Source organism: Cynocephalus volans, chromosome 1 (genome assembly GCF_027409185.1).
Source record: "Cynocephalus volans isolate mCynVol1 chromosome 1, mCynVol1.pri, whole genome shotgun sequence".
Taxonomy (NCBI): domain Eukaryota; kingdom Metazoa; phylum Chordata; class Mammalia; order Dermoptera; family Cynocephalidae; genus Cynocephalus; species Cynocephalus volans.
The window spans coordinates 233321578-233349546 of record NC_084460.1 but is presented as its reverse complement, the minus strand read 5'-3'; the positions used below and the strand labels follow the sequence as shown (position 1 = coordinate 233349546).

The following is a 27969-nucleotide window of genomic DNA, read 5'->3' as shown; positions in this document are numbered from 1 at the left end:
TGAGTAAAGAATTGAACCTTGAATTATAGAATGAGAGAATAAATTCATAAAGAAGTTCTATGGTTTTTCAGTTTCCTTTCAAAGAGGTGTTTTTGTTAGAAAACATTTAGGCATTGTTGAGTTAAAAGATTATGATATAGATCTAGTCAGTATGCAGCCTTTTTGCCATGAAATCTGATATAGTATGTAAAGACTATAGATAACCAGATTGACAGAAGTCGTTATTTCAATATTTTTGACCAGTTATCCACCTCATTTACTAAATTGGAAAATTAGTATTTCACAAATAGGAATAACAATAAACCATATTCAAAGACTATACAGACTATATAGAGTATTCAATTGTTCTTACCTTTTAAAAATGGAAAATGTATTTTTCCTGTAATGTTTATATGTTTGTATATAAAAGGATGAAAAATGGTGGCACAAAAATAAGGATAAAAACCCAAAACTTTAATAACAATTTTTGTGTTATCTTATTGTTTATCTCTGGCAGAGATTCTAAAGAATATTTGAAGTATAAGCTTTAGTGTTTTTACATTTATTACTTGATACATTTATATGGAGAAGGAAAGAGATAGTATCACACAGCTGTCTATTTGGCTGGCAATGAAAGTTCTCTCCTCTTCTAGCTTAACTATATTTATAATTATGTTGCATTTACCTAGATATTACCCAGTCTTCTGAATTTTAGAAAGTACTATATCCAAGTCTCGAATTGATATGTGCCATCAAATTGCTCTAATAGAGTAATATACAGGTTTAGCATACCTAATCCAAAAATCTGAAATCTAAAACTGTCCAAAATCCAAAACTTTTTGAGCACTGACCTGACGCTCAAAGGAAGGCCCATTGGAGCACTTCAGATCTGGGATTATTGAACTGGGGATGCTCAAGTGGTATGTATTCTGCACACGTTCCAAAATCCGAAAAAATCCAAAACACTTCTGGTCCCAAGCATTTCAGATACTCAACCTGAATTACCAAAAAATAAGACCATTAAACTGGTCACTCTCTGGATGAAATTTAAAATGTACTAGATGTACTATTAAGGCCTAAATGGGGGCAATTATAGGCAAATTTACGTATGGCCATAGTCTGTAGCTCAAGAGAAGGACGTAAAACTCTTAAACATTTTTGAGCAAGCATCTAATAAAGACACAGGACTGAAACGTATTCCAGAAAACTTTTCTTTGAAAAGACTTAGACTTTGATTTATTTATTTTTCTTGATATATGGAGTGCTACTTGCGTGTGGGGAAGGAGAAGGGAGAAGAGGTACCATTAAGCATACCTCCTTATCCCACACAGATTAGAATGGCCTAGAAATGGGCAACAACCACAGAAGGTGAGGGTGGGATAGGGAGCCAAACACGGGATGGCTTGAAAATCTATATAAAGCATTGTTTGATTTCCAGGAGCACACAATGTTAGACAACTAAGCCTTCCCCACCCCTGCAGGATACTGCTTGGGAAATCCACTAAGGAGAGTGGGAGTGAGGTGTCGTATGAAAACAGATGTACTAAAGTAAAGAATGGCATAATGGTGAGATTCCAAGCCTCATTTTCTTGGAACTTCCTGAAAGCCAATAGCCAGGTTCATATCTATAGTCAAGAAATTGGAGAATCATTTTTTGCTGACATTTCCCAGTGGGAAAAGAAATGGCTGGCCTAATCAGGCCCTAAAGTGAAGTCCACAACCTGACACCTTCTTTTGCATAGTGTTTTAGTGCCTTATTCTTGAGTGTGACCTGACAGCTTAGGAACACCAGACATTTGAGGAAGGCATGTGATACAGAAAGTTTTTTAGTGTTCTTGCTTTAAGGGCTGACAATGAAGAAAGACTCAGAGACTACATTGTTCTGTTGACGGTGTTAGTGAAAACATAAGCCTGTGTCAACAGCTGGAGTCTGGAAGGGGAAGCAAACAGTGGAAATTCATGTCCCTGAATCTCAGGTTGGGTGTGCGAGTTCCTATAGAAATAGGTCCTGTGTTACTATTAGTATTTAACATTCAATCACCATTTGAAATTATCTCATGCATTTACTTGGTTACTTTTTTGTTGTCCAGCACAAGGGTTTATAAATTTTTTCTGTCGATGGCCAGATAGTAAAAATATTAGGCTTTGTGGGCATACAGTCTCTGTCATATCTACTCCAGTCTGCCATTGTAACACAAAAGCAGCCTGAGACATTATATAAACAAATGGACATCACTATGTTCCAGTAAAACTTTATTTACAAAAAAAAAAAAGATGGGTCCACTTTGACTTGCAGGTTGTAGTCTGCTGACACTTGGTCTAGTTTATCTAGTAGAATAGTAGATCTATGAGAACAGATACACCATAATAGTTGCACTATGACTCCAGTGCCTAGAAAATATTAAATAAATATTCTTTGAATGATTTAAGAACTCTGTATTATGCTCTCCAGGATTTTGTGGGCTTCCTCATGTAGATACTCACTATCTGCTTTCTAAAGCCAAAAAGGTGGTGGTGGTTGTTCCACATATTTCATTCTTATGAGAATTTTGAAATGTAACCAGTTCGTAAGCTGAAGACTTGTAACAAATAATGTTCTGAAGGAGTGTCTGCTCAACTAAGTGATTGCTCTTGGGTAAGGAAAGGACTTCTCCTTTTGAAATGTGTAACGTGAAAACAATTTGGCAAATAAATAGGTAATTGTTAAGTCAAGACTAGGACTAAGTGCACTTGAATACTACTGAGGACTTTTTAACTAGTAATTTTGTCTGCTTAAATATCTTGTAGTTAGATTTTTAAGTTGCTTTCACAAATACTATTTTGTAGACTTGTTTTAGCTATTGAAGACAAGAGCATCCTAAAAAGCCCTTAAAACAGTAATTTTAACAGAGAATGAAATTGTCTTATGGACCTTTATGATCAGCATTACTCTTGTTTTACAGTAAACCTATGATGGACTTGCTGATATTCCTCTGTGCACAGTATCACTTAAATCCATCAAGTTACACAATTGATTTGCTGTCAGCTGAAAAGAACCATGTTAAATTTAAACCAAACACACCAATTGGAATGTTGGAGGTAGAAAAGGTAATTTTAAAGCCAAAAACTTTGGATAAGAAAAAACCGACACCTATAATACCAGAGGTAAGAATTCTACCATAGATTTTGATGTCTTATGGTTAATATATTAAGTTAATTTTTCAGTCATTATCTGAAGATCATTATAAGTGAAATAAAAAACTGACTTTCTGGTGCAATTTGATGTGAACATAGCTATCAGGTTTCTTAGGCCACTTTGTTTAGGATTCAGTTGCTTATTAATTATTGGATTAATTAGAATTGGAATACTTTAGATTTTTAAATGCTCTAAAGTGATCAACCTGACTGTATCAGAATCTTACAATCATGAATAATCTGTATTTTAAGCTACTCTTTTAAAAAATATTTTATATTTATTTATTTTGATTTTTTTTGGCAGCTGGCAGGTATGGGAAACCAAACTATTGACCTTGGTGTTACAACACCATGCTGTAACCAGCTGGACTAACTGGCTGTCCTACTATTTTATATTTAAAGGAAGGTTTTAGAAGTTTTTAATGTAAATTCATATAATAATTTATTAAAATAATTTTTGGCTTCTGTGTACTTGATAAACAGCAGTTATAATTTACTAACATCTGAATTACCATTTGTGCTGCACAATGACTCAGTTTTCTTTAATGTGTGAATTTTAAACAAAGTTTTTAGCCACAATGATTCTAATATCAGTTCTGTATCTGTAAAAATCATTGTTTTGATAGTTTGTTTATATATGGCTTGAGTACATATAGTCTCAGAAGGTTTTACAAAAAAGTTGATAGTTTTATAAAAATATTAAAACATTGTTTTTCTATACAATGTGTTTGAATATTAAATAGTAATTAGAATGTTGGGCTTCTTTATGTCTAGGTATGTGTTTATTGTATATCCATGCTATTATTTTAGATGGAAATAATTTTATTTATGTTATAGCATGGGATTGTGAATAAATGAATTTTATTTAAATGAATTAGTTTTATGAATAAATGTTTTTGAGGATCTACAGACTGTAGGTTTCACTTCATATGCCATATCTGCTAATTTGCATTTTTATACAGAATTTAATTCAATTATATCAAAATGATGAGATGTTTAATATCTTCCCAATAATTTTGAATTATTACTATTAGATATCTGAGTAAGGAAGGTTTTAATATTCTTTACTAATAAAATTAGCCAAAAGTAGTAATAGTATCAAAATCTAATCGTGTTAGCTAAGTGTTCATTTATTGAAATTGCCTGTGTGCCAGACATGATGCTAACCTCTTTATATGGTTTATCTCATTTATCATGTTTCAAATAGAGAAAAACCCCAAAATTTTAGTGATTTAACCAAAATACCCCTTTTTCATTCAGGCAACTGACAAACTATTTGAAAGATAAACATCCTTCAAACAAAGGATACAATAAAACATTTATAATTCTCTATTATTATTTATATTTGCTAATTTTAAAGTAAATATTGTAAGGAACAAAGTAAAAACATCTGTACTATTAGATATGAGGTTTTTTATTCCTTATTTGATTTAAATATGCTTATTTTACTATATAAATGTTATTAATTTAAACGAGATTATTTAATAATCAAACTAATGTTTGTTTCTAAGAATTTGCTTTGGATTTAGGAAGTAACAATTAAAAAGAATTTTGCAGCAAAATAGGAAAGTACTGTTTATTGTATGAATGCGTAATGGTAGATTATCTCGTTATTTTAGGCATTATTGTAGAAAGTTGTTTCATTAAGTAAATTATGGTACAACTATGGAATTAATCTGTGTTTCAGAAAACTGTGAGAGTAGTGATCAATTTTAAGAAAACACAGAAGACCATAGTGAGGGTTAGTCCATATGCATCGCTTCAAGAACTTGCCCCTATTATATGCAGCAAATGTGAGTTTGATCCATTACATACGCTGTTGTTGAAAGATTATCAATCTCAGGAGCCTCTCGACTTGACAAAATCTCTTAATGATCTGGGACTAAGAGAATTATATGCCATGGATGTCAGCAGAGGTAAGACTTTTGTTTTATTCGTTTAATGGGATATATATATATATATATGTATATGTGTATTGTGTTTATAGGTGTCCTCAAGTTCATAATGTCAAGTTAATGGATCATATAGATAGAAGTAAATACATATAATTAGGAATAAGAAGAGAAAACTAAATGTAAATAAATATAAATCAAGTCAAATATAAATTTTAACTTGATTTCAGTTCTTGAAATTGCAATGAAAACTTATCTTTTTAGCTATCCACATTTTATATTTTTCTACTTATGAATTTTTTTTTGGCGAAATTTAACTTAATTCTTTGTGGCTTTGAGATTTAAACAGAAAATAAAAATTTACATGTAAATCCATTTTTGTAATCAAGTATGAATTATTACAGACTCAATGGTTTTGTCTGCATCTCAATTGTCATTCAAGTTTGGAAGCTTCTTGCCAAATTTTTCCCTAAAGTCAGCCCCCAGAGTAAATTGGCTTATAAAATGAATCAATCTAATTCCAAAATTTTTGAAATAGCTTGCAGTTTTAATATAGAAATAATGTAATGTATTGAAATTTGGAGATCTTAAATAATGTTGGTTTGTGTAATGTCTAATAGATAAGTGCAAGCTTATCTATTCAACATGAATCTGTTTTACTATGAGAAATGAGTTTAGTGAGGGAGACGATTACCTTCATAGTCTGCATTAGAGAACTTCAAATTATATCCTAAGGTTGTGGCTTTAGGTAATCCATAGACTACTATTTCAACTCAGTGATGTTTAATACTTGAACAAACATCATCTTTGCAGTCAATTTACCCTCTTTTATACCCCCTCCTTCTGTAGCCACTTCTGTTACTGCCTCCAATAAGTCATCTTTACAAGGTAAGACATATGAATCAGTAGAAACAAATTATAATATGAAATTGGGTAAATTGAAAATAAGCTTCTAATTTTATCTGTCTTCCTAACATTACTAATGTGTACACTCTGTGAGAGATTGTAACTTAGAAAATCTTTGGTTTTTATTTTCTAGAAAATAATTTATAGGTTTCCCCCCTTAATTTCTGAATTTTATTATAATAATTTCATTTCAATAAATGTTTAAAAATTGTGTTAATTTTAAGTATGTGAGAAAACACATTCATTGGTCTCATAGAAGAAGTGATTTTGCTAGGATCTTTATTGAGTACACATGCTAATAGTTTGGTAATATCATGGAAGGATTTCAGATTATTTCCTTTGAACAATTATTTAGAATAATAATGTTATATTCATTATATGAAATATTGAAGACATTAAATTGTTTGTGAATATTTTATAATAACATGGAAAATGGTTATGCTAAAATTAGCTTTTAAAGCATATAATGTGTTTAATACAATATTATAGTGTACATGTATTGGTTTCATAGAGAAAAACTTTATTAAAAATTTTCCAATAATAATAAAATCTAGAAGTCCTTTTCTCCCCCATTAAAAAAATAAAAAGATAGGTCCAAATAATTGATTATTGTAATAATTACCACCCTACTAAAGAAAAAAAAAAGCTTTAAGAAGCTGTCCACATTATGTGTTATTGGAATCTTCTTTCTTTAATATTTCCAATTTTCCCAAAGTGCACTGATCCTTTCAGCTCCAGGAATTAGGCCCACATAAGTAATAGTGCGATTATTTATCGTTGGTGGCTATCATAAAGCCTAGCCTGATCAAATGAATTGAAAATTCTTATGATCTTAAAGTGTATACTGGCTAAGAATCAAAAGATAGACATTCTAATACTGACCGCACATTAACTGTCAAGCTAACTTGGCAAGCTGATAGGGGAAATAACTTTATCCAGCTGGATCTTACCTTCCACTTCCATAGTAATAATAAAGAGACAAGGAAAAGTGGTCTCTGTGGTTTTTTCCAGTGACAATATTCTGTTACTTATACTTGGCTTTTGCTCTTAACTTTGCCACTCTCTACGTACATAACCCTAAGCAAATTTCATAATCTTTTTGGCCTTGTTTTGAGGGTGTTGAATGCATTGATTTCTAATATCCATTCCAGCCACACAAGTACGTGGTTTATTCAGAATATAAAATATTGTGAACAGAACCCTAAGGGATTAGAATAGTAAAATTAAGAAAGGTCCTTTTACAGTGTCAGAATCTACAAGGTCAATCCAAATGCTGTAAATGCCCTCACCTACTTATTTTGTCTGTCATCAGAAGGTTTCAAACTTTACATAACGGTTACTTTCAGCCTCTCCTAGAAACGGGAAACCACAGTGTTTGAGTTGCTTTTCTAAGTAATAAGTAAGCTCTAGCCCTTGCTTGTCTTTGTGTGTAACTCTTACTTTCAGTGGTCCTTTCGTAGAGCTTTAAGTAAAGACTTAGGGGTTAATTAGTTTGGGGGGGTTAACTAGTGTGGAAATGGCTTTACCAAAAATAACCATATGAAATACTCTGGTTTTATATTTATTGTACTGTACTGCCATATGAATTTTTCATCTGCTGTTCTAACTAAACTTAATTGTATAGGTACATTCAATTAGTGGGGAATTCCATCTTAGAATGAAATAGTGGCATAAAAAAAAAACAAAAAAACTACAGGTATTATAAGTTATCTTTAAATGGATGCTAGTTTCAGTTCTACCATTTAATGCCTGTGTGTCTTTGGGCGAGTTTTTCAAACTCTCTGGTCACCTAGTTCCTCAGATATGAAATGGGATGATATCACTGCTTCGATTTTTTATATTCAGCAGGGTAAATGCTAGAATCCTCCAAATGAAAAAAAGGGCTCAGAACAATAACTTATGACACCTTCCTCACAGGGTTGTTCTAAGAAATAAAAATCTTTAACCATAAAGTCCTAGCCACATGTTCATCATTATTAGTTGTTAGCATTGTCAAGCTCACTGTGCAGAATGCATGCAGCTTATTTAATATTTAAATCATCAGATTTAAGAGTTTTAATTTCTGAAATACAGCTTTTCTTTAATATATTATTAAGGCATATTGCATTAATATATTTATTCGTGTTAACTATCTTTGCTCTCCTAGAGTAGCTCCTACTTTGTCATAATTTAGTTTTTTAAGCATTTATTTTGAAGAAAAGCATTTAAGAATGTACATTTACCCCTAGGTTGTGATTTATCATAAAATCAATGTTTCTTTGTAGAAGAAATATTTTTGAAATTCGCAGATTCCACACTTCTTGTCATTCTTTTCTTTTTTTTTTTTTTCAATTCGTTTGTTGAAACTGGGTCATTTGTCTTATGAAGTTTCCCACATTGAGAATTTTGCTGATTTGCATCCTGTGGTGTCCTTTAACATGTTTCTTTTCCCCCTCTATTTCCTGTAACTTGATTGTTAAATCTGGAGACTGGATCAGATTATGGCGAGATGTTGTTGGCAAGAATACTTCATAGACAGTATTGTGTAATTCCATTAGCAGACATATAATGACAAGTTTCTTCTGATGTTAGCCATCAGTGATTGTTGCCTACATTTTAGTTAATTAGTAGTTGAAAAATGGCAAGTCTATTGCAAACATTCTTTTAAATATTAGCTGGAATATTTCTGAAAAAGCAAACTTCCCCATGTCAGTTATTTGACTAACTGGGTAGAATTCAGTCAGAAAAGGCAGAATAAAAAAGTGTGATTTTTTTTCCCCATTACACAAAGATGACCAATGAGGATGGGTTTTTTTTTTTTTTTTTTTTTTTCTTGACTGGTAAGGGGATTGCAACCCTCGGCACAGTGTGGAGAATACCACGCTCAGTCAGTGAGTGCACTGGCCATCCCTATATACGATCTGAACCCGCGGCCTCGGGGCTACCAGCGCTGCACTCACCCAAGTGAGCCACGGGGCCGGCCCAGTATGTGTTATTTTTTTTAGCATCATTACAAATGCATAGAATTAAACACATGATATGTTTCAATTTATTAAGTTATTCTTATGATGCCTAAATTGTCCTGATTTTTGTTGGTAAATATCATTTTAAGTTGGTTCCTGAGAACTTTTAATCCTATTAGATTTTGATAGCTTTCTTCCTGGTATGACCAGGAGTTCTAAGCTCATCTTGTGCATTCATTGACACCAACAAAGAATCAGCCAGTCTCAAGCATAGTGGGAAATGGTATTTAGAGACAGTCTTGGAGAGGGTGGCTCAGCACTACTGAATTTGTCATTGTTTGTAGGTACTTTCAGTTGATACAAGGAAATACCTTTTGGAAAAATTTTAAAAATATATGTATGCACCCCTGAGGTTTAACATTTGCCATTCTGATTAAAATGGGGTTTCTCAGTTTTGTCACTGTCAGCATTTGAGACCAGATAATTCTGTGTTGTTGGGGGCTGTCTTGTGTGTTGTACTATGTCCAGCATCATCACTGGCCTCTACTTGTACTTGTAGCACATTTTTCCAGCCCGATCCCCAGTTGTGACAACCAAAATTGTCCCCAGACATTGTCAAATGTTTTTTTTTGGGGGGGGGGGAGGTGGGCATTGACCCCAACTGGGAATCACTAGATTTAAGAAATGACATTTACGAAACATTTAACAAGTATGAAGTAATTATAACTCATGTTTTGGAGGATAAAATATTTCATGGTAGTTTAGCTCTGACACAAAATTATTATCAAAATAAGCCAGGGGATAAAGTTGTAGTAGCAACTGACATTTCATTTAATTTGAAGTGTCCTTTTTTACTTCTGAAATGTTGGTAATTATCTATAGAACACAGACTCTGAGTCACAAAGAATCAAGTTTATGTCCTAGCTCTGTCTCATCCTGATTGTTGGCCTGAATATGTATCATACTTTCTTTAAGCTTCAGTTTCTCTGCTGTGAAATAGGAACAATATTTGCTTGTTGATGGGAGAATTTAATAAGATATAAGGTACCTAGCAGAGTGCCTAATTCATAGTAGACTATAATTAGTAGCTTTCATCATTAGGTAAGTTTTTGAAAGGAAAGTAAAGGACGGAAAACTTGGAAGTGAACATTCAATCCCATGTACAAAAGTCCGATGCTTTTCTTCTATTTTAGAGTCCTGCCAAATATCACAAAACCTAGACATTATGAAGGAGAAAGAAAACAAAGGGTTTTTCAGCTTTTTTCAACGCAGTAAGAAAAAGCGGGAGCAAGTAAGTATTGTCTTATGCAGCATTTTATGATTCCTTACTTTTTAAAAAAAGCATATACAACCATTGCTTTTTATCTCAAAATTACCTTTTCATTTTTTGTCAGACTGTAAGTGCCCCTGCAACCCCTCTAATAAACAAGCACCGCCCAACTTTCATGCGGTCGAATACCATTTCCAAACCGTATGTTTCAAACACCTTGCCGTCGGATGCACCCAAGAAGAGGCGGGCTCCGTTGCCTCCCATGCCGGCATCTCAGAGTGCTCCTCAGGACCTCGCTCTCATCCAGGAGAGGCCAGCTTCCTGTGTAATGAAATCCATGAGTGTGGATGAAACAGCCAAGGTTCGTAGTTTGGTTTTGCTTGGTTTTTTAGGCGGAAGCAGGGGCCCATCTATTTTTCCTCTGGCCTAACTTGTCTGTTTCCACATAGACTACTAAGAAGGTTAGTAATAGTTAATATGTAATAAGGTGAATACCTAGTCACTTATAAGATTGGTACTGGGAAGAGATTCTCTATAAATGTATAGTTTTGCAGTGTAGTAACAAATAAATGTCAATTTTAAGTACCTTTCATATTCAAGCAAATAAATGATCCATAAGTCTAAAATCCTGGTTTACTAAGGCTCAATGAGTGGCTCTAGCTTGATGCATTTATTACGAATGGAAATATTTGTTTCTGAATTTTTTTTTTTTCCCAAACAGCAACATAGTCTTTGTGTTCATGGGTTTCTAATTACATGTCTCTTATTGACTTGACTCTGAGAATCTCCAGGTGTATCAGTCCATTTCTGTTGCTTATAATAAAATACTTGGAACTGGGTGACCTGTAAGAAAATGAAATTTATTGCTTACAGTTTTTGAGGCTGGGAAGTCCAAAGTCTAGGGAACACATCTGGTGAGGTTCTTCTTTGGTGGCTTTACAGCAATGCAGGGATCGCACATGGCAGAAAACGGCAGATCAGAGAGAGAGACTTTCATGTGCTCTCCTTTTAAAGCCCTCAGACCCATGCCCATGACCACCATTACTAATCCATTCACTGCAGCATGGTCTTCAGAATCTAATCACCTCTTCAAGGCCCCACCTTTCAGTTACCGTAATACTTTCCACCCTCAACAATGGGGATTAAGCTTCTACTATATGAACTTTGGGGGACACAGTTCAATCAATCCACAGCACCAGGGGAAATCCTGGTGTCTACCTGGTACATAGATACTCTATAGTAAAAAAGAAATTTTTTTTAAAAGAGCATTTTTATATAGAGTATATTGCAGCCACCTTTTGCTCCCATTTTCAAAGCACTGTTCTAGGTATACTTTTTCCTCAAAATTTCTTACTATTACTCCGCTTTAATCCCAGATTTTTAATCCCAGATTTTCTCTGTGTAGGCCATTTTGTGGAGATCTATTTGTAAACTACTTTTCATGTCTAAATCGGTATATTCCTTTATTCATGTGGAATATAAATGAATTTTTAGGTAAATGTGATTGAACATGAGACCATATATTTTGTTGCTTGTAGTCAGTATGATTTCAAAAGCTTTGAAAGCAAATTTTATTTTGAGACATTTGAGACACTGATGTTTTCTTGTATCTAGTTGAAGGATTTTATTTCCCTCTTGTAAACTTGGTTAGTTTTCTATTGCTTATAACAGAGTACCTGAATCTGGGTAGTTTATAAAGGAATAAAATTTCTTTCTTACAGATCTGGAGACTGGGAAACCCAAAGTTAAGGGGACACATCTGGTGAGGGCCTCCTTGGTGGTGGGAACTTTCTGTACAGCTCAAAAGCGGAGCAGGGCATCACATGGCAAGGGTTCTGAGTGTGCTAGCTCAGGGATCTCTTCCTCTTCTTACAAAGCCACCAGTCTCATTCCCATGATTACCCCTTAACCCATTAATTCATTAATCCATGAATGGATCAATCCATTCATGAGGGCAGAGCCCTCGTAACGCAACCACCTCTTTAAAGGCCTCATTTCTCAATACTGCCACATTGGGGATTAAGTCTCAACATGAGGCTCAGAGGGGACAAACATTCAAATCATAACACTTAGTAAATTCAATGCTCAAGTAAATTAACTCTTCCCAAGCACCTAATATACATTTCCACGCTTCCTAACTTAATGAAAAATTTAGTCATAGTTTTTAAATGTAGCTTATAAACTATCATATGAGTCTTTAGAAACTAAGCAGCAACTTGGATAGGTAGAAATGAACTTTTTAAAAATGCTTAACCTCAACAGTTACTTGGAAAAGTATCTATTAAGCTATCTAGTCTCATTTCTATTAAGATTTTCTTTTCTATTCTAATGTTTGTGGTATAAGATCTCACCTTACAGATCAGGAGGTGTATTTATTTGTGGTATAAAATCTCACTTTACAAATCGGGAAGGTACAAAAAGATAGAATCATTTACTGACAAAGTTTTCCAGGGTAAGTGCTTGGTAGTTGGGTGAAGCTTCACAGGAGAAACGATTCTTGAGTTCATACTTAAAATACATGTGGGAGTGCTTTAATCAGGCAAAGGAACCTTGTCCAGAGATGCAGGAATGTGAAGACTGTGGTATGCCCAGGCATGAGCAAGAAATAGAGGCCGAAACTGAGGGAAGTAAGCAGGGCCAAGTCAGGGTCCCAAAGACTTCATTGTGTGCTTGTAGCACCTTTAAACTTCCTTATAGTAAGAAGTATTTTCAGGATTGTTTTATATTTTTAAAAACCATAAAACCATAAGAGTATCAATTATTATATTCATAGTAGCTACCAAAGTCTCTCTTTTTCTTTATATGGAATTAAATCTTAGCTCCTGCTCAGGAATCTTTATTCCAGCTGTCCTCATCCAGTCTATTCCAGGACACTTGCTTTGTGCTTGGATCCCCAAGAGGTCTATGTTGTCTTTCTAATCATTTGCTTCTTAAAATTCTGAGCTGTGCTACCACTGACCTCATGGAAAGCTATTTCTTTTGATTCTCACCCTCTGCGCTGTGACCAGTTGGTGCCCCCATGTTAAGTAATTTTTTTTTTTTTTTAGTATGTTGCCTTTGGCAAACTACCCATCTTTATATAATTTTCTAATTATTTTTTCTTTTGATGTGGACATCTGGATAGTTCTTTGATGTATTGTTCAGTAGGACTCAGAATTATTTGTTTTTCCCTGGAGAAGCAAAAGACCCATTATTTATTTATTCATTACAAAAATTCTTAGTGATTAAGCTGCAGTTCTGTTTGTCAGTGTGTGTGTGAGCGTGTGAATGCACATGTTGTCCTACACGCATAAATTCATGCCTTTGTAGGCATCTCCTCACTTATTTCCTTAAGTTCTTGGCCATATTTGATGTGGTTAATCACCCCTTGGTCTTGATGTTTCTCTCTTTTTTAGTCTTGATATGCTTATATTTCACTCCTCTTTTTTTTTTTTTCTTGCCATCATTTTCTTTACCTATTTTCTAAACTTGAAGATACCTGAATCCATGGTTTTATCCTATATTTACTGCACATTTTCAGAGAAGATATCAATTCTTTGTGAAGTTTATGAACCTTGGCTCTCAATAGTAGTGGTTTGAATAGTGTCCCCCCAAAAGATAGTTCAAGTCCTAACCCCCAGTACCTGTGAATGTGACCATATTTAGCAACAGAGTTTTTGCAGATGTAATAAATTTACATCCTAGATTTATATTGGCCCCAAATCCAATGACTGGTGTCCTTATAAGGAAAGGAGACATACAGGCATGGAGACACAGAGGAGAAGGTCATGTGGTGATGGAGGCAGAGACTGACATCATGCTGCCACAACCAAAGAATGCCGGGAGCCAACAGAGGCTGGAAAAGGCAAGGAAAGATTCTCCTCTAATGCCTTTAGAAAGGGGCATGGCCCTGCCAACACCTTGATTTTAGACTTCAGGACTATGGAAGAATAAGTTTCTGTTGTTTCAAGCCACCTAGTCATGGTAACTTGCTACAGCAGCCCTAAGACACTAAAACATCAACTTTGTAATTCCAATCCCAGTATTCTTCCATTTGCAATTGAATTTATGGTTGCTTATTGACTCATCACTACTTGGAAATCAGCTCCAGATCATCTTTGATTATTTTTTTTTTCTCTTCACATCTAATTAGGGACAAATTCCTTATTCAGTCTCCATTCATCATGTCTTTCCATTACCTCTGCTGAAGTCATACCTCGGGAAATCTAGGGTAGGGCGTAAAGAGAGAACCAATACTTGTCTTCAGAATACTTTGAATGTGGCAAGCTGCCACATTTATATTTTTTAATTATCACTTTCCAGTTCAGATACTTTGGATACTGGCTGTTATTTTCTGAGTATTCAAGATCCTCTACAAACTGATCACAATTTTACTTTTAGATTTTAGTTCATTGTTTTCAGGATGATTCTAACTGTGACTAGAAGATTTGGGTGATGGTTGCTCATGCAAAATCCTGCTTCCTATCCTTCCAGAATGAGGTGACCCTACCTCTGTCATCTTCATTTCTGCTTAACCCATTCAAATGATTCTTGTTTTTACTTGCTTCATGGGGTTTTTAAAGATTTTAGCGCAGAGTAATCCTTACATTCTCTGAATTTCTCTCTTGTGCCTTTTAATGTTGTATTAATTTATGCATATGTGTGTAGGTCATATACTCATGTGATATATAATTCTAAAGGTAAAAAAGGGGAAAATTCTTTTTTCCTGCACTGTCCTCAGCCAAGTTCTCCTGCCCAGAGGCAACTTCTAATTAACAGTTTCTTGTGTATGCTTCCAGAGATAACCAATGCATATTTAAGCCAACATTCATGCTACATAATTTTTCCCAGATGGTCAGATCCTACACATACTATGTTTTACCTCATTTTTTTTGGTACTGATTTATTTTGGATATTCTTATCAGTACATAAAGGGATTCCCCTTTTTAATGTTACTTTGGTAGCTATAACATGATTTACTTACTCCATCATCTAAACATAAATATTAGGGTTATATTATTGTTTAAAGCTTGTAGCATTGTTAAATTTTCCCTTTTTTCCTGTCACTAGCCACAGGGCAGGAACTGTGTTCTCCAGCAAAATTCTGTAACATAGTAGATGTTAAAGAGAATTGTTAAGTAAACGTTAACCACAGCTTTCACATAGCCAGATACAGTATAAATGATGAAAATGTCTGTCACACTTATATCACAAAATTTTAGTATTTCATTTGCATATCTCGTAAATTATCAGAAGTACAGGGCTAACTTAAAGATTGTTTACATTTATTTTTATAGTAATTGGACCGTGTGATATTCTTAGCAATATTTTTCTTAATTTTAACAGAAAACCCATAATTTTGACATGGCTATATTGAAAACTTATGGACCAACAACTAAAACATACTGCATATTACATAGTACATTATAAATATAATTGACCCTTGAATTGAATTTGTTTATATAGCCAACTTCAGATATTCAGCAAAACATATGAGTTTATGGGTGGATTTCACTTATTTTACTGCTTGCTTATTTTAAATTTAAAATCAAAGATAGTCATTATCACTATGTAAACATATTATCTATTTTAACAATTTAATTTTCGAATTTGAAAATTTTAAAAGTCACTATTTTTAATGATTGAAAGTACTAGCATGTTGGGAAAAACATACAGGAAGAAAAATATATGACAAAATCAGTTCTAAGTCTATGAAGAATTTTGACACTTTTCTTTTAATTTTTACTGTTTAGGATGCAAAATAAACCACAAGGGTGCGCTGTTTAACAGAAGTATAGCATTCTGGTTTTTTCCATTCTCTCTCTCCCTGAAGTATTCTTTAATAAAGCAGAAAGAAAATATGGCAAATAATTACATTATACTGGAAATAGCAAATGCTTATTTTGTGTGGGTGAAGTGACAGAAAATAGAGCTGGAGAGATAAATATCATTAATACATGGCAAGTGATTTATAATTAGCACAGTTTCATTCATTTTGAACTTTTATTTCATTTTGGTGTTCTTTTTTAGTAGCCACTAATATTATGTTTGCCTTAGTCAAGGCTTACTGATAAGTCAGCTTATCCATAGTTTGGGAAAATTTTGTTAAACACACCTATTTTATACTTTTTTACTGTCCACATTTAATAATTTGCCTCATTTCTGTAACACATTTCTCAGTACTAGCAAATTAAGGTATTTGGATAGTGATTTTGGAACTTAGTCTGCTGATTTTCTGAGATAATTTTGACAAGTGATTGTGTGGTTTCCAAAGAGGATTCAGTAAAGATGCAAGTTAGTAAAATAATTTACCCTAACCTTGCTTGGAATATTTTTGCATCTAAAATTATTTTTTACAGCTAAAGAATATATTTAAACAAATACATATTTTACTATCATTGCTACAGTGTCCTTTCCATGTCCCTAAATTTCTCGGCACTCTGTTTCACATGATTTCAAGCCTCATGTCATTTTCCCTATAAAGGTGAATATACTGTCAAAAATGTTCATTTGGAAAAGAAAACTCTCCAATTAGAAATTTTCTGGCTGTTTTTCCTGGTACTTTTTGAGCAGTTTGTAAATATGATTTTGCCTAATTATTTGAAATATCATTTGTGCTACAAGATATATTAGTATAATAGTTGGTTCATGCTGTTACTTACATGAGCCATATCAATGTATTACTGTATAAAATGTATGTAGTTATATATCATAAGATTGTCATTTGTGAAAGTAGAAGTCAGAAATGCAATCACATTGACTTAAATTGCAAGTGATTTAGGATTCTGGGATTAAAACTAAGTTCAGAAATTCAGTTTCTGCTGACCAAGTGTCTATGAAGAGCACATTTAATAAAACCAATGGCCAAAGGATGTCCTGGTCTTACTGATACATAGCCTCTTAAGCCTGCTTTACATTTGAAAAAAAGGAATAAGAGTTGGCAAGAAATTGTGGGTAATCTTGACCCTTAGAATTCACAGAATCCTTTGGAGAATTCTTCATTTGACACATTTGGTATGGCTTTGCTGCTTGGAATTATACGTATACAATAGTGAGCAGCTTTCCCTGGCTACTAGCATGGTATGTCACTTTCTTTGGACATTGGGTTGTGGCTGGAAACATAGTAAGGAAATATCTTGATTGGACATTTCATTTGGTATCATTTTGCATTCCACTGCAGACACTCGAATATTGAGAAATTGAAACGTTTTGCCATCTAGTATTATGCAAGTGAAATTTAATACCTAGAGTGTTAGTTTTTTTAATAACTGATTAAATTTTTAAAAAATATTTTACATTATTTGTCTTTTACCCAATTTTATCTTTTAATGTATATCATGGTTCATAAGCAGATATGATGAAATATTGTCACATATTTATGAAATGTGTAAGTATATATCCTTATTTTACTTAATTTTAATCTTAGTGACTTTACACAGAGTGATTAAGGTTGTACTCTTCTGTTGTAATTGAGTATGTATTTGTTATCTTTAAGAAATATACTTCTTTTTAGTTTTTGCCCAGATTCTCACATTCTCACACAACATTTGATTTTCCCCTCCTCTCTCCTCATATATTTACTGTAGAAAAAGTGGACCTCACACATTAGTCTACAATTGCCTAGAAACAGTGGTTGCCATGGCATTTGCAGTTTGATATACAGTATACAGCTGTCTGTACTTCCAAAAATATGACTTGTTTCATTCAGTAGAAAAATGCACCAGTACAGTATAATATTTAACCTGCTTCCCTTTTTAAAGCGTTCTCAGATGTAATGCATACTTTGTCATTGTTGTTTTCATAAGATTTTCAAATGGCCATAATCACAATAACACAGCAATGGTGAATGCTTACATAGTGCTTACTAATGTTCCAGACGGGATCCTAAGAACATTACTCGTTTAATCCTCACAAAAAAACCTCTGAGCCATTACTTTTTTGGTTTCTGCTAGTTTTACCTTTTGCCTAAAAGTAAAGAACTATGCTCATTATAAAGTTGTTAAACTTTAAAGGAGAATATTATTCAAAGAACAATAGGTCATTTGTAGAATTAATTATACTTCTCTCAGTATACAAGAAGTTGTACCTCTTGGAAGTTGCATACTGAGTTAATAAAATAGCATTGAAAATTATCAGTGTTAGAAGGCTTCCTTTACCAGTTCTCCTAGTATGAAGTTTACTTAATCTCTCTACCACTGTGACATTTGGGACCTCATGGAGAGACTAGCCTTTCTCTGGTAACCAGCATGTGTTAACAGAGGCCAGGGCAGAGAGGAGCAGGACTCTTTCCTCAAGCCAGTGATAGCTTAAGGGATCACTTGGATAATGCATGCTGTACAGCCTTGCCTCCCTTTCTGGGATGAACTGAGTTGGCCTCAGTTTGTTCGTGTGATTGCTGCTTCCCTCTGGCATATGTCCTAAATTCATTTAAGTGTAGATGTTTCGTGTTCTCCCTTCTGTCCCTAGGAACACTTCTATCCTGATCAGTGTGATCACAGAGGACCATGGTTACTGCCATCTCATCTTCTCGACTCGATTCTGGGTTCTGCTTTCTACTGGTTCATCCTGTCTTTTTGCATTCAGGATGTATTACTGAGCTAGGCCCTCATCTTTGGGCTTTTAATAAATGTTATAATAAGACTTGGTTCTATGCTATCTCAAAGTAGCGTTGATGAAATGAAAGCACAGATTGCCTGAGGAAGAAAAATGTAAGAACGTTCCAAGCACATAACACAGGTTTTAAAATTTTGTGTGTGTGTGTGTATGTGTCTGTGTCTCTCTGTGTTCCTGCATGGAGAAGAGCTAGAAAGGCAATGTGTTGTGGCAGAAGTCCTGACCTGGCCTGGCCTACGAGAGTTTTGTACTCTACTAATAGGTCTATTATATTCTTCATTGTCATTTTTTTTTTTATCACCTTCATCATTAAACTTCTCTATGGCTTGGTTTTCTCCTCTGTAGAATGAGGTTTTACAACTAAATTTTCCTAAGTCATTTCAACTCTAGTATTATAAAATTACGTTATTCTTTTGTTATCTTTTAAAATTGGCCTTTAACAGATGGAAGTGCTTTGTTGTGTGGACCTTTGGCTTAATTAGCATTAACCAGATGTGATACCTACTCCTGGTATTACTCCTCCAAGGATTTCTGAAACCTATGTACAGTAGCCAAATAAAACATTGACTGACTGACATCTTTCTCCTGGAACTTCTGACCATAACACAAAAGTCAACAGAAGTGTGTCAGGCATCACTAAAAGAGGTAGAAGACTTGAAGTTTGATGAAGACACGTGTGCTCAGGTTAATGAGTTTGTTAACCAGAGGATATAAATGTTACCATTGCCTAATGATGAGGTTTAAACTAGATGATGATTTTGAGAGAAATCTAGTGGCAAACCTGGTCACTCAGAATTTTCTGCAGGGATTTAATTTTCATTAGTAACCAAAAACACACAAATTACTGGTGGTGGTGGTATTTGGAGCACCTCAAAGTGAATCCAGCTCTAGTCTCATTGCTTCCTGTCATACTGTTTATTTCAGCAGATTGATGAGAACAGCATTAAAATTGGTGGAATAGATGCCTGCTTACCTAGTGTGGGTGTAGGAACTCAAGGCCCTGGCACTATTGTCCCGTTTCTCCTTTCCCCAATTGCAGTTGTCTGGTACCTGACCTTCTACCCCTTTCTCTCATATCCCTTCTCTTTGATGTGACAATGATTTTTCTTAATCTAAAATTGATGTAGACAAGCTAAGACTTACAGTGCTATCCTTGAAGAATCTTAAAACAGTTTTATGTAGAGAATAAGAAAATGGAATATATAAACCCTACATTTTCAGGAGTGGGGAGAAAGTGCCACGCAAAGAGGAAAAGGGTATAGAACAGGGAGATTCAGGACATCAAAAATAAATGTTGTACCAGCCAGTCACCAAAAATTTGTTGGGATTTACAGTGGTTTTTGTTTTATCTTCCTCATCAATATATGCATATATATATATGCATTGTAACTCATGAGATTGTGCTAATTTTATGATCAAATCAACCATAAAATGGATTTCAAAGTGATTTTTAAAAACCCTTGCTTTTACACCTCTATTTTGCAAATTCAGTACAATACCTTATAGTTCTATATTCATTACAGTTTAATAATTATATGTATAATGACCTTTAAGAAAATTGAGCACAGCCTTATTAATACCAAGATCATGGATTTGGGTTCCTATACTGGCCAACCAAAGGAAAAAAACAAACAAGAAAATTGACTTGCTTGTCTCAGTTGTAAAATGTTGTAAAATGACTTTAGAATTCTTCCATCCAAGAGTTAAAACTTGACCCTCAAATATATGAAAAGTTTAATCATTGGGACATATTTCATAGTAAATTTGGGTAAACCTAATGTCAGTGATAAGATATTTAATACTATTTTATAGTATTTACTGGGAATGTCCAGATTGGAGAAGAACAATATTAGTCTGTTCCTTAAGAAGAAAAAAAAAAATGAGTTTTAATACAAATTTAAGAGATTGCTTGGCTTCTTTCCATTAATTCCAACCTTTTTCTCCTCACATGTGGAAATCATATTATAAACAGAAATAATCCAAAAGCTTCTGATAGAACCATTTAATAGTGTCATTGAAGTTGGACTACTGTGTTTCTATCCCTTAATTCGATTTTTTCTTATTTTTCTGTTTGAATTCTTTCTTTTAACTCTTTTATCCAGGATATATTGATTTTAATGACACATCTTATAATTCAACTATGATTAATAAGTGATCTAACAACTAATACAGAGCTAATACTCAGTAAATCTATTGAATGACATTTAGTTCTATTTTCTTCAGCTAAATTTAGTTCCATTTTGAACCAGTGAATTCTGATCTCGATGTGAATTCTGGGGGATTAACTGTCTGGCATGGTTTTCAACCTGACCTTGCCACGTTGGCTAGTGTGTTGTATTTCTCCTTGCAGTAATTCCCTTTCACAGACCATAAAATTTGGTGATGTGCATTCCTGTTAGAGGTGCAGTTTTCACTAATAGCAGGTAGACTTACCGTGACTCTAACTAAAGTAAATAATTGAATATCTCTAATGATTAACAAAAGCAGTTTCCCCTAGTAAGTAGAAACCTCTCTGTTTTCTCATTTTGTAAAACTTTAAAAGTTAAAAATAATTTAATCTTAATCCCTTTTTAAAAACTTAGTCATAATTTGACCAAAGGAAATGTATCTTGGTGGTGAAAGCTAAAGATAGTTATAAACAGTTCTTTAATTTTAATTCTTTACATTAAACTTGCTTGTAGAAATATTTCAGATTTATATACTATAATACACATCCACGTACCTATCACCAAGATTTAACAAGTTAGTGTTAAACATTTAACTTTTATTAAAGTCCTTTAAGGTATTATGAAGCGACCTGAGGGGATTTAATGGTGGAGATTTTTAGACACAATAAATTTGGCTTAGGCTACCGCATAAGCACAGGTTTCTGAACATTGAGCAGTGCTGGATTTTAAAGTTGATTATAACTGAGACTGATTCCAATAGGATTCTCACCACCACTGTCACCAAAGAGAAAGTACAATCTTAAAATAAATACCTCCTTTTATCCATACTTTTTACTCTAACTTTTGCATGGTAATTATCATTTTCTTATTTTATTTACAGAATGCTCACATTCTTTAAAATAGACAAGTCACATGTAATAATATCAGCTAATATTTATGGAGCATGTACTGTATGCTGGGGCCTGTGTTAAGTATTTTATCTACATCAGTTCATTAAATGTCCCATCCCGTTTTGACACAGGTACTTTTACTTTTCATAGATGAGGAGGCTGAAGGTCACAGAAGTAATAAAAGGCATGCTTCCTGGCTCACCCCTGGTGTTGACTACAAATCCAATTTGTTTGGTAACCTTATGCTAGGCTGCTTTCCAGCTTGCAAACCCTCTGTAATCCTGTCTCCAATTAGACAAATTCACATTCAGGAATACTGAGCAGGGGGCTGTCCGGTTAGCTCAGTTGGTTAGAGTGCAGTATTGTAACACCAATGTCAAGGGTTCTGATCCCTGTACTGGCCATCCACAAAAACAAAAAAACTGGGTAGTTTAACTCTGATTGATTCAAGAGTAGAACTATCGGGAGACTATTAAGAACATACTCCTAAAGTGCACAGAAAAAAATATGGCTTAAGAATGCTGCCGCTTAAACATTGATGGACTTCCCAGCTCACCTTTTCTTTTAACATTCTGAATGGAAGGTCATGATGTGTATGAATTAAATAACTGGTAGTTTAATAAGTCTGCTTTTTAGCATTGGTCAGTTTTGGGTTTGGAGCCTCTCCAATCTTGTATGTTAGATATATATATATATATTCTACATATATCCCACAGTACACAATAGCTTTCTTGGCTACAATCCATTCAGAAATACTCAAGTCTTCTAACCTAAATGCCTCTTCTTTAACTGCATGCTTTCACCCAAGAGAAGGGTGTTTTCAGCAGTTATAGAACATCTCTTCCTCAAGGCCCAGGGGCTCCTCCATTTTGTCTTAATAGTGATATTTTAGTTAACATAAAATAACTCCAACTTCGATTGCATTACCTTAGCTTTCCTTTGTGTTTCTTAGCTGATTGAAATTCTTTCCTAAGAGGCTCTTTATAAAAACAATCTCTTACCTCTCTGTCTTATGATACAACAGAAATATATATGAAGCTATTTCCTTGAAAGCTAACACTAACATCACTCATATCTCAAAACAAAATTTACATTCCAACATTAATTGATCTGTTGTTGATTATCTAAACTCACTATTCTTATTCCTTCAGAGATGGCCTTTGGACCGTCTTACACCAATTGTTAAAATTACATTCCATTGTTAAGTTTAATAAGTTTTAACCATTAATCATAGCTTGGAATCTACTTATGACAGACCGCATGAATTTACCACATATCACTTAGTAATAATCATGTTCTCTTCCCCAATGACTTCTTTTTTTAGTCTCTTTGTTCTAAATTGCAGCTCTAGAAATGTACATCCATTTACCATCATGATATAACTGCACAACAGTAAGGGGGGATGAATCTTTCCAAATAAGGTTATAGAACATATGCTTCCTGAAATGTCCATGGCTTTGGCCTTTCAACATGGGTTCCCTCAACTGTCTTCATAGATACTATTGAAAAAAACTTAGCATTTATGAAATCTGAAATCTGTCTGTTTTGACCAATTTTCTTTATCCATAGAAATATAAATATCCTGTACTAAAATGCTATCTTGTTTTAAGACTCCTGGGCTGATAAATGAAATATGTATGTCCATGATTAGTCTGTCTTTTAGTTATAGGTAGGTTCGTATAAATTTGTGAATATATAAATTACTCCCTTTATGCTGTCTGCTTTATTTTATGAGGGTACTTCAAAAAGTTCATGGAAAAATTTGCATTTTAATTCTGTTTTTCCGTGAACTTTTTTTTTTTTTTTTTAAAGATGACCAGTAAGGGGATCTTAACCCTTGACTTGGTGTTGTCAGCACCACGCTCTCCCAAGTGAGCTAACCGGCCATCCCTATATAGAGATCTGAACCCATGGTCTTGGTGTTATCAGCACCACACTCTCCCAAGTGAGCCACAGCCCGGCCCTGTTCCGTGAACTTTTTGAAGTATCCTCATAACCAAAATTTAAGAGCTCTAACTCCTAAAGAGGTTCTATTGCCTGAGAAATTCATGTCATTGCTGCTCTTATCAGATAATGGAAAAGACCAATAAGTGACCATGATCGGGAATGTGGCCTAAAGGTGAAAACATTTTTATCATACACCTCATGGGAGCAATGGGTCAAAACGTGGGAAACATGGAACTAAGAGGAAAATCAAATGCTGCCGTTACCTCATACATTCAACCATCATTTATTGATCACCTATTGCCTTCTTACTGATAAAGTAGGTCTGTGATAAGAGTGGAACATGCTTGAAGAGGGCTTTATAGAAGTAAATTCATCAAGAAGTAAAACATCTACTGCTTTTGATTTTTAGATACATATTTTCAAAAGCGAAGTGCCATATTCCTTTAGGATTGTTTAGCCTTCTCTCCAGAGATCCCTAAATTTGTTTCTTTTGTAATCTATCAAGTGAAGGTTTCTGAACACAGAGTTATTATCAGTAAAAAGATTTTTATTTAACTTTTATATTCTACTCAAAATAATATTTAAATCCTGCTGATTCCTCACTGTATTTCTTTCTCAGCCCTTTGTTGCACAAGCTTTTCTCTTGAATTATTTCAAAGGTCCGTTGAGGATCCACCCTCGTGGCCACCCCAGGGGTGATGATCGTAATATTTAATCAGAATTGACTTTAGTGACTCTGAATCAAAATTTGGGTTTGGGTGGCAGTCTTTAACTCTTTTCTTACTAGATTATAGAGAGGTCTGAAGAGTTCTGGAGGAAAGACCAGAGTAATGGGGTTGTGGGAGGTAGGGAGGGGCTGCAGTTGTTTACAAACTGGTACAGAAGAAGTTTAGTATTTCAACTACTGATAAAATCACCTGGTGCCACCTTGTCCCACCCCTTAATTAAGAGGATTATTTAACGAGAGGGTTTTTTAGTCAAGCACCTGCCACCCCAGGGCTTAACTCTGCTTCTGTTCCTCTTAGGTGACTCGCCTTCCTCTTCAGTACCTAACACAGTTGGCAGAGATGATAACTAAAACTTATTCTTTTTGGGTCAGGCTTCCTTTTTTCTCTGGCAGAAATATTACAAAATTACAAAATAGTAAATTTGCCTAGTTTTTCTTGGTGTGTAGCAAGGCATAAAAATTGAAAAACATCTTATGAATTAGTTCACTTCCCTTAGATGTACTTATGTTGTTTTGTAAGATTAGAATGGCCCAAGCTTTGTATATGTTCCTAGTCCAAGCTTATAAAGGCATTTTGTTTACAAATGAAGAAGGCAGTATGTCATTCATTTTTTGTTCTCTCAACGCATATCTATTGAGAAACTTCTGTGAGTCAAACATTGTTCTGGTGATACAGCAGTGAACAAAATAGGAGGGCTAAAAATCCCTGCCCTTATAGTCAACCTTAGTAGAAGACAATAAACAAGGTAAATAAGCCAGTTATATAGTATGTTAGAAAACTATCAAATGCTGATCATAAAAATAAAGCTGGGAAGTAAGAAAGGAAATGTTGGTAGTCAAGGAGAAGCTCATTGAAAAGGTGACCTTGAGAAATGTCCTGAAGAAAATGAGGGAGTAAGACATTGAGTTATCAGAAGAAAGAATATGCCAGGCACAGGGAAAAGCAAGGGTGATCACCTTGAGGTGGGAACTCCCTTGAAACACTTGAGGAGCAGCAAAAAGGCCAGTGTGATTAGAGTGGAGTGAGCCACTCCAGACTTGGAGATGGATGTGGTCAGAGAAGTCTAGGGGCTAGGTCATTGTTGATGGCCCTCTAAGGGAAACCATTAGGGGGTTTTGAACAAAGTGACCTAATCTGACTTATATTTAACAGGATCTTTTTTGCTGCTATGTTGAAAAAGGATTGTAAAGAGCTAATGTGGAAGTAGAGATTCTAATTAGAACATTCTTGATGATGATTGAGACTCTATGGTAGCAGTTGAGCTGGGTGCTGAAAGTCTTTTACGGGATGAGACAACAGGATGGACTCAAAGTGTGATGTGAGAGAGACATGAGATGAGGGAGAATGGAAGGATGACTTGGTTTTTACTCAGACAGGGAAGACTGTGAGAAGAACAGGATGGGACACAGGGGTGGAGAAAAAAGGGGGATTATCAGGTTTTCAGTTTTAGACATACTAAATTGAAATGGCCTTCAACATTAAGTGGAGATCAGAACAGAGGTCCAGGATGGACACGTAAGTTTGGAATTCATCAGCATATAAATAATACTTAAAAACGAGAATAGATGAGATCACCAAGAGAGTGAGCAGAGATACTAAAGAGAATATATCCAAGGACTTAACCCTGGGTCACACCAGTGTTGGTCACGGGATGCAAAAGAACAAACAAAGAAAACTGAGTAGCCAGAGAGTAAGGATATGTGGAGAGTAAGGAATGTGTTATCCTAGAAGTAAGAAAAAAAAGCATTTTAGGAGGGTGGTCAGCTGTGCTTAACGAGTTCTGAGCAGTGACCACTAATTTGTTCATGGTCAAAGTCACTGGTATCTTTGATAGGAATAGTTCTAGTAGATCAAGGGTTGGGAAAAGTCTAATTGGAAGGGTTCAAGTGGGAAAAGAGAAATTGGAGACACAAACTATGAACAACTCTTTTAAGTGGTTTCTTGTAAACGGAAAGAAGAAAGATGCTATAGCAACTGGCCGGGAGGCATCAGTCAGCCTGCTGAGGCAGGATTGTCTTGGCGGTCTGCTGACAGTCACGTGCTGTGAGTGGGAGCAGCAGCTGTTTGTGATCGGTGACCTCAGAGGAGCTTGCCTTGGGTAGACATATAGATTTTTGAAGTGTTTTTCACTGATACATTGATGCTGGAAAGAGACTGATTAATTAAGCCAGCTATTAATGTACAGTCTTCCCTTTTTCATCCCTTATTTTACATCTAATAGTGTCTCCAGATTTTTTTTTTTTTTGAAATATTGTTTATGAATCATCTACATTACAAGTAGTTGTTTGCATGTCAGTCTCCCATCCTAGCCTGAGGTTCTTGGGAAGGGCCATATTTTATTTTTCCTTATATATCCGTTCTATAGCCCAACTCTGCACGTGGCAGATGTTCCGTAAATGTTTATTGAAGGAATGACTATTATGTTGTATTCTGGTATATGATGTGTTTGACATAAAGTTCAGTGTCTTCCTAAAGTTTGCTGTTATTTTCTAAATATAGGATTGTGTTTGGTCATTTTGTTTTCTGTAGAGTCCGTGTGAAGCAGGCATAGTGAGGACAGGCTCGCTGCAGCTCAGTAGCTCATCCGTAGGGAATTCATCTTTGAGAAGGACTAAGCGAAAAGCACCTTCCCCACCCTCCAAAATACCCCTGCATCAAAGTGATGAAAATAGTCATGTGACTGGTAATGTTACTTTTCTCATTAGCATTACATTTGTATTGTGTTTTGTTTCATATAGACAGTAGAAATGATGTAGGTTATAAGTCGTGACTTTTTATTACATAATAATAATATTTAGGCTTTTAAAATGAGTCCTAATTATTCTCTCTTAATTTCCTTTTTAAAATCTGCAACATAATGGAACAAAATGACAAAATTGTACAGCTCCATTATCCTAAAATGAGCATGTTATATATAATTTGTGGATTTACTCAGAAAAATACTGCCATTCCAGGATTATAGGAATGGGAATCCCTAAGTGGATTTTAATCATTTCACAGCTTGATAGTAAAATGGCTTCCAGCAAGGTTAAGGTTCATTTCTTTCTGAATTATATAAAAATGACTAAGTTAAACTATTAAGGGATTGTTTGATTTGTGAACGTGACTTGTCCATAAGTTGTGTTACTGCTTTCCTTTAGCCCTACAGTCAGTGGATGGAGCTTCTCCAGACAGTGTTTTGGAAGCAAACTCTCCTCAGGGGACATCCAGCCCAGGTATGATATCTTTACTCCATACTGTGTGATTACTGAAAAGGAACTTACATGACGGCTGAGAAGGGAATCTAGTCATAACGCTCTGTAAATGAAAGATGTCCATATTCATTGGCCTCATTTCCCAAATTTCGTATCATGAAATGAATTTTCTTCTGCCTCTGGAATTGAAACTGGCAGAGATCAAAATTTCAGTTCTGGAATTGTACCTCGAATACTCTCCCTATTAGGTCTTCTGTTTTTCTTTATGTACTATCAGGTTAACATTT

At 34.6% G+C, this 27969-nt stretch overlaps 1 protein-coding gene across 1 annotated transcript in view; it reads left to right on the top strand.

Annotated features, from left to right (window-relative positions):
• Nucleotides 1–27969, top strand: part of COBLL1 (cordon-bleu WH2 repeat protein like 1) — a 168722-nt gene that overhangs the window by 119378 nt on the left and 21375 nt on the right. Inside the window, exons 3-9 of the mRNA XM_063085710.1 lie at nt 2922–3123; nt 4841–5069; nt 5895–5933; nt 10087–10184; nt 10288–10524; nt 27018–27171; nt 27629–27703. Coding sequence (XP_062941780.1) covers nt 2922–3123; nt 4841–5069; nt 5895–5933; nt 10087–10184; nt 10288–10524; nt 27018–27171; nt 27629–27703 — 1034 coding nt within the window. The remainder of the gene's footprint in view (nt 1–2921; nt 3124–4840; nt 5070–5894; nt 5934–10086; nt 10185–10287; nt 10525–27017; nt 27172–27628; nt 27704–27969) is intronic.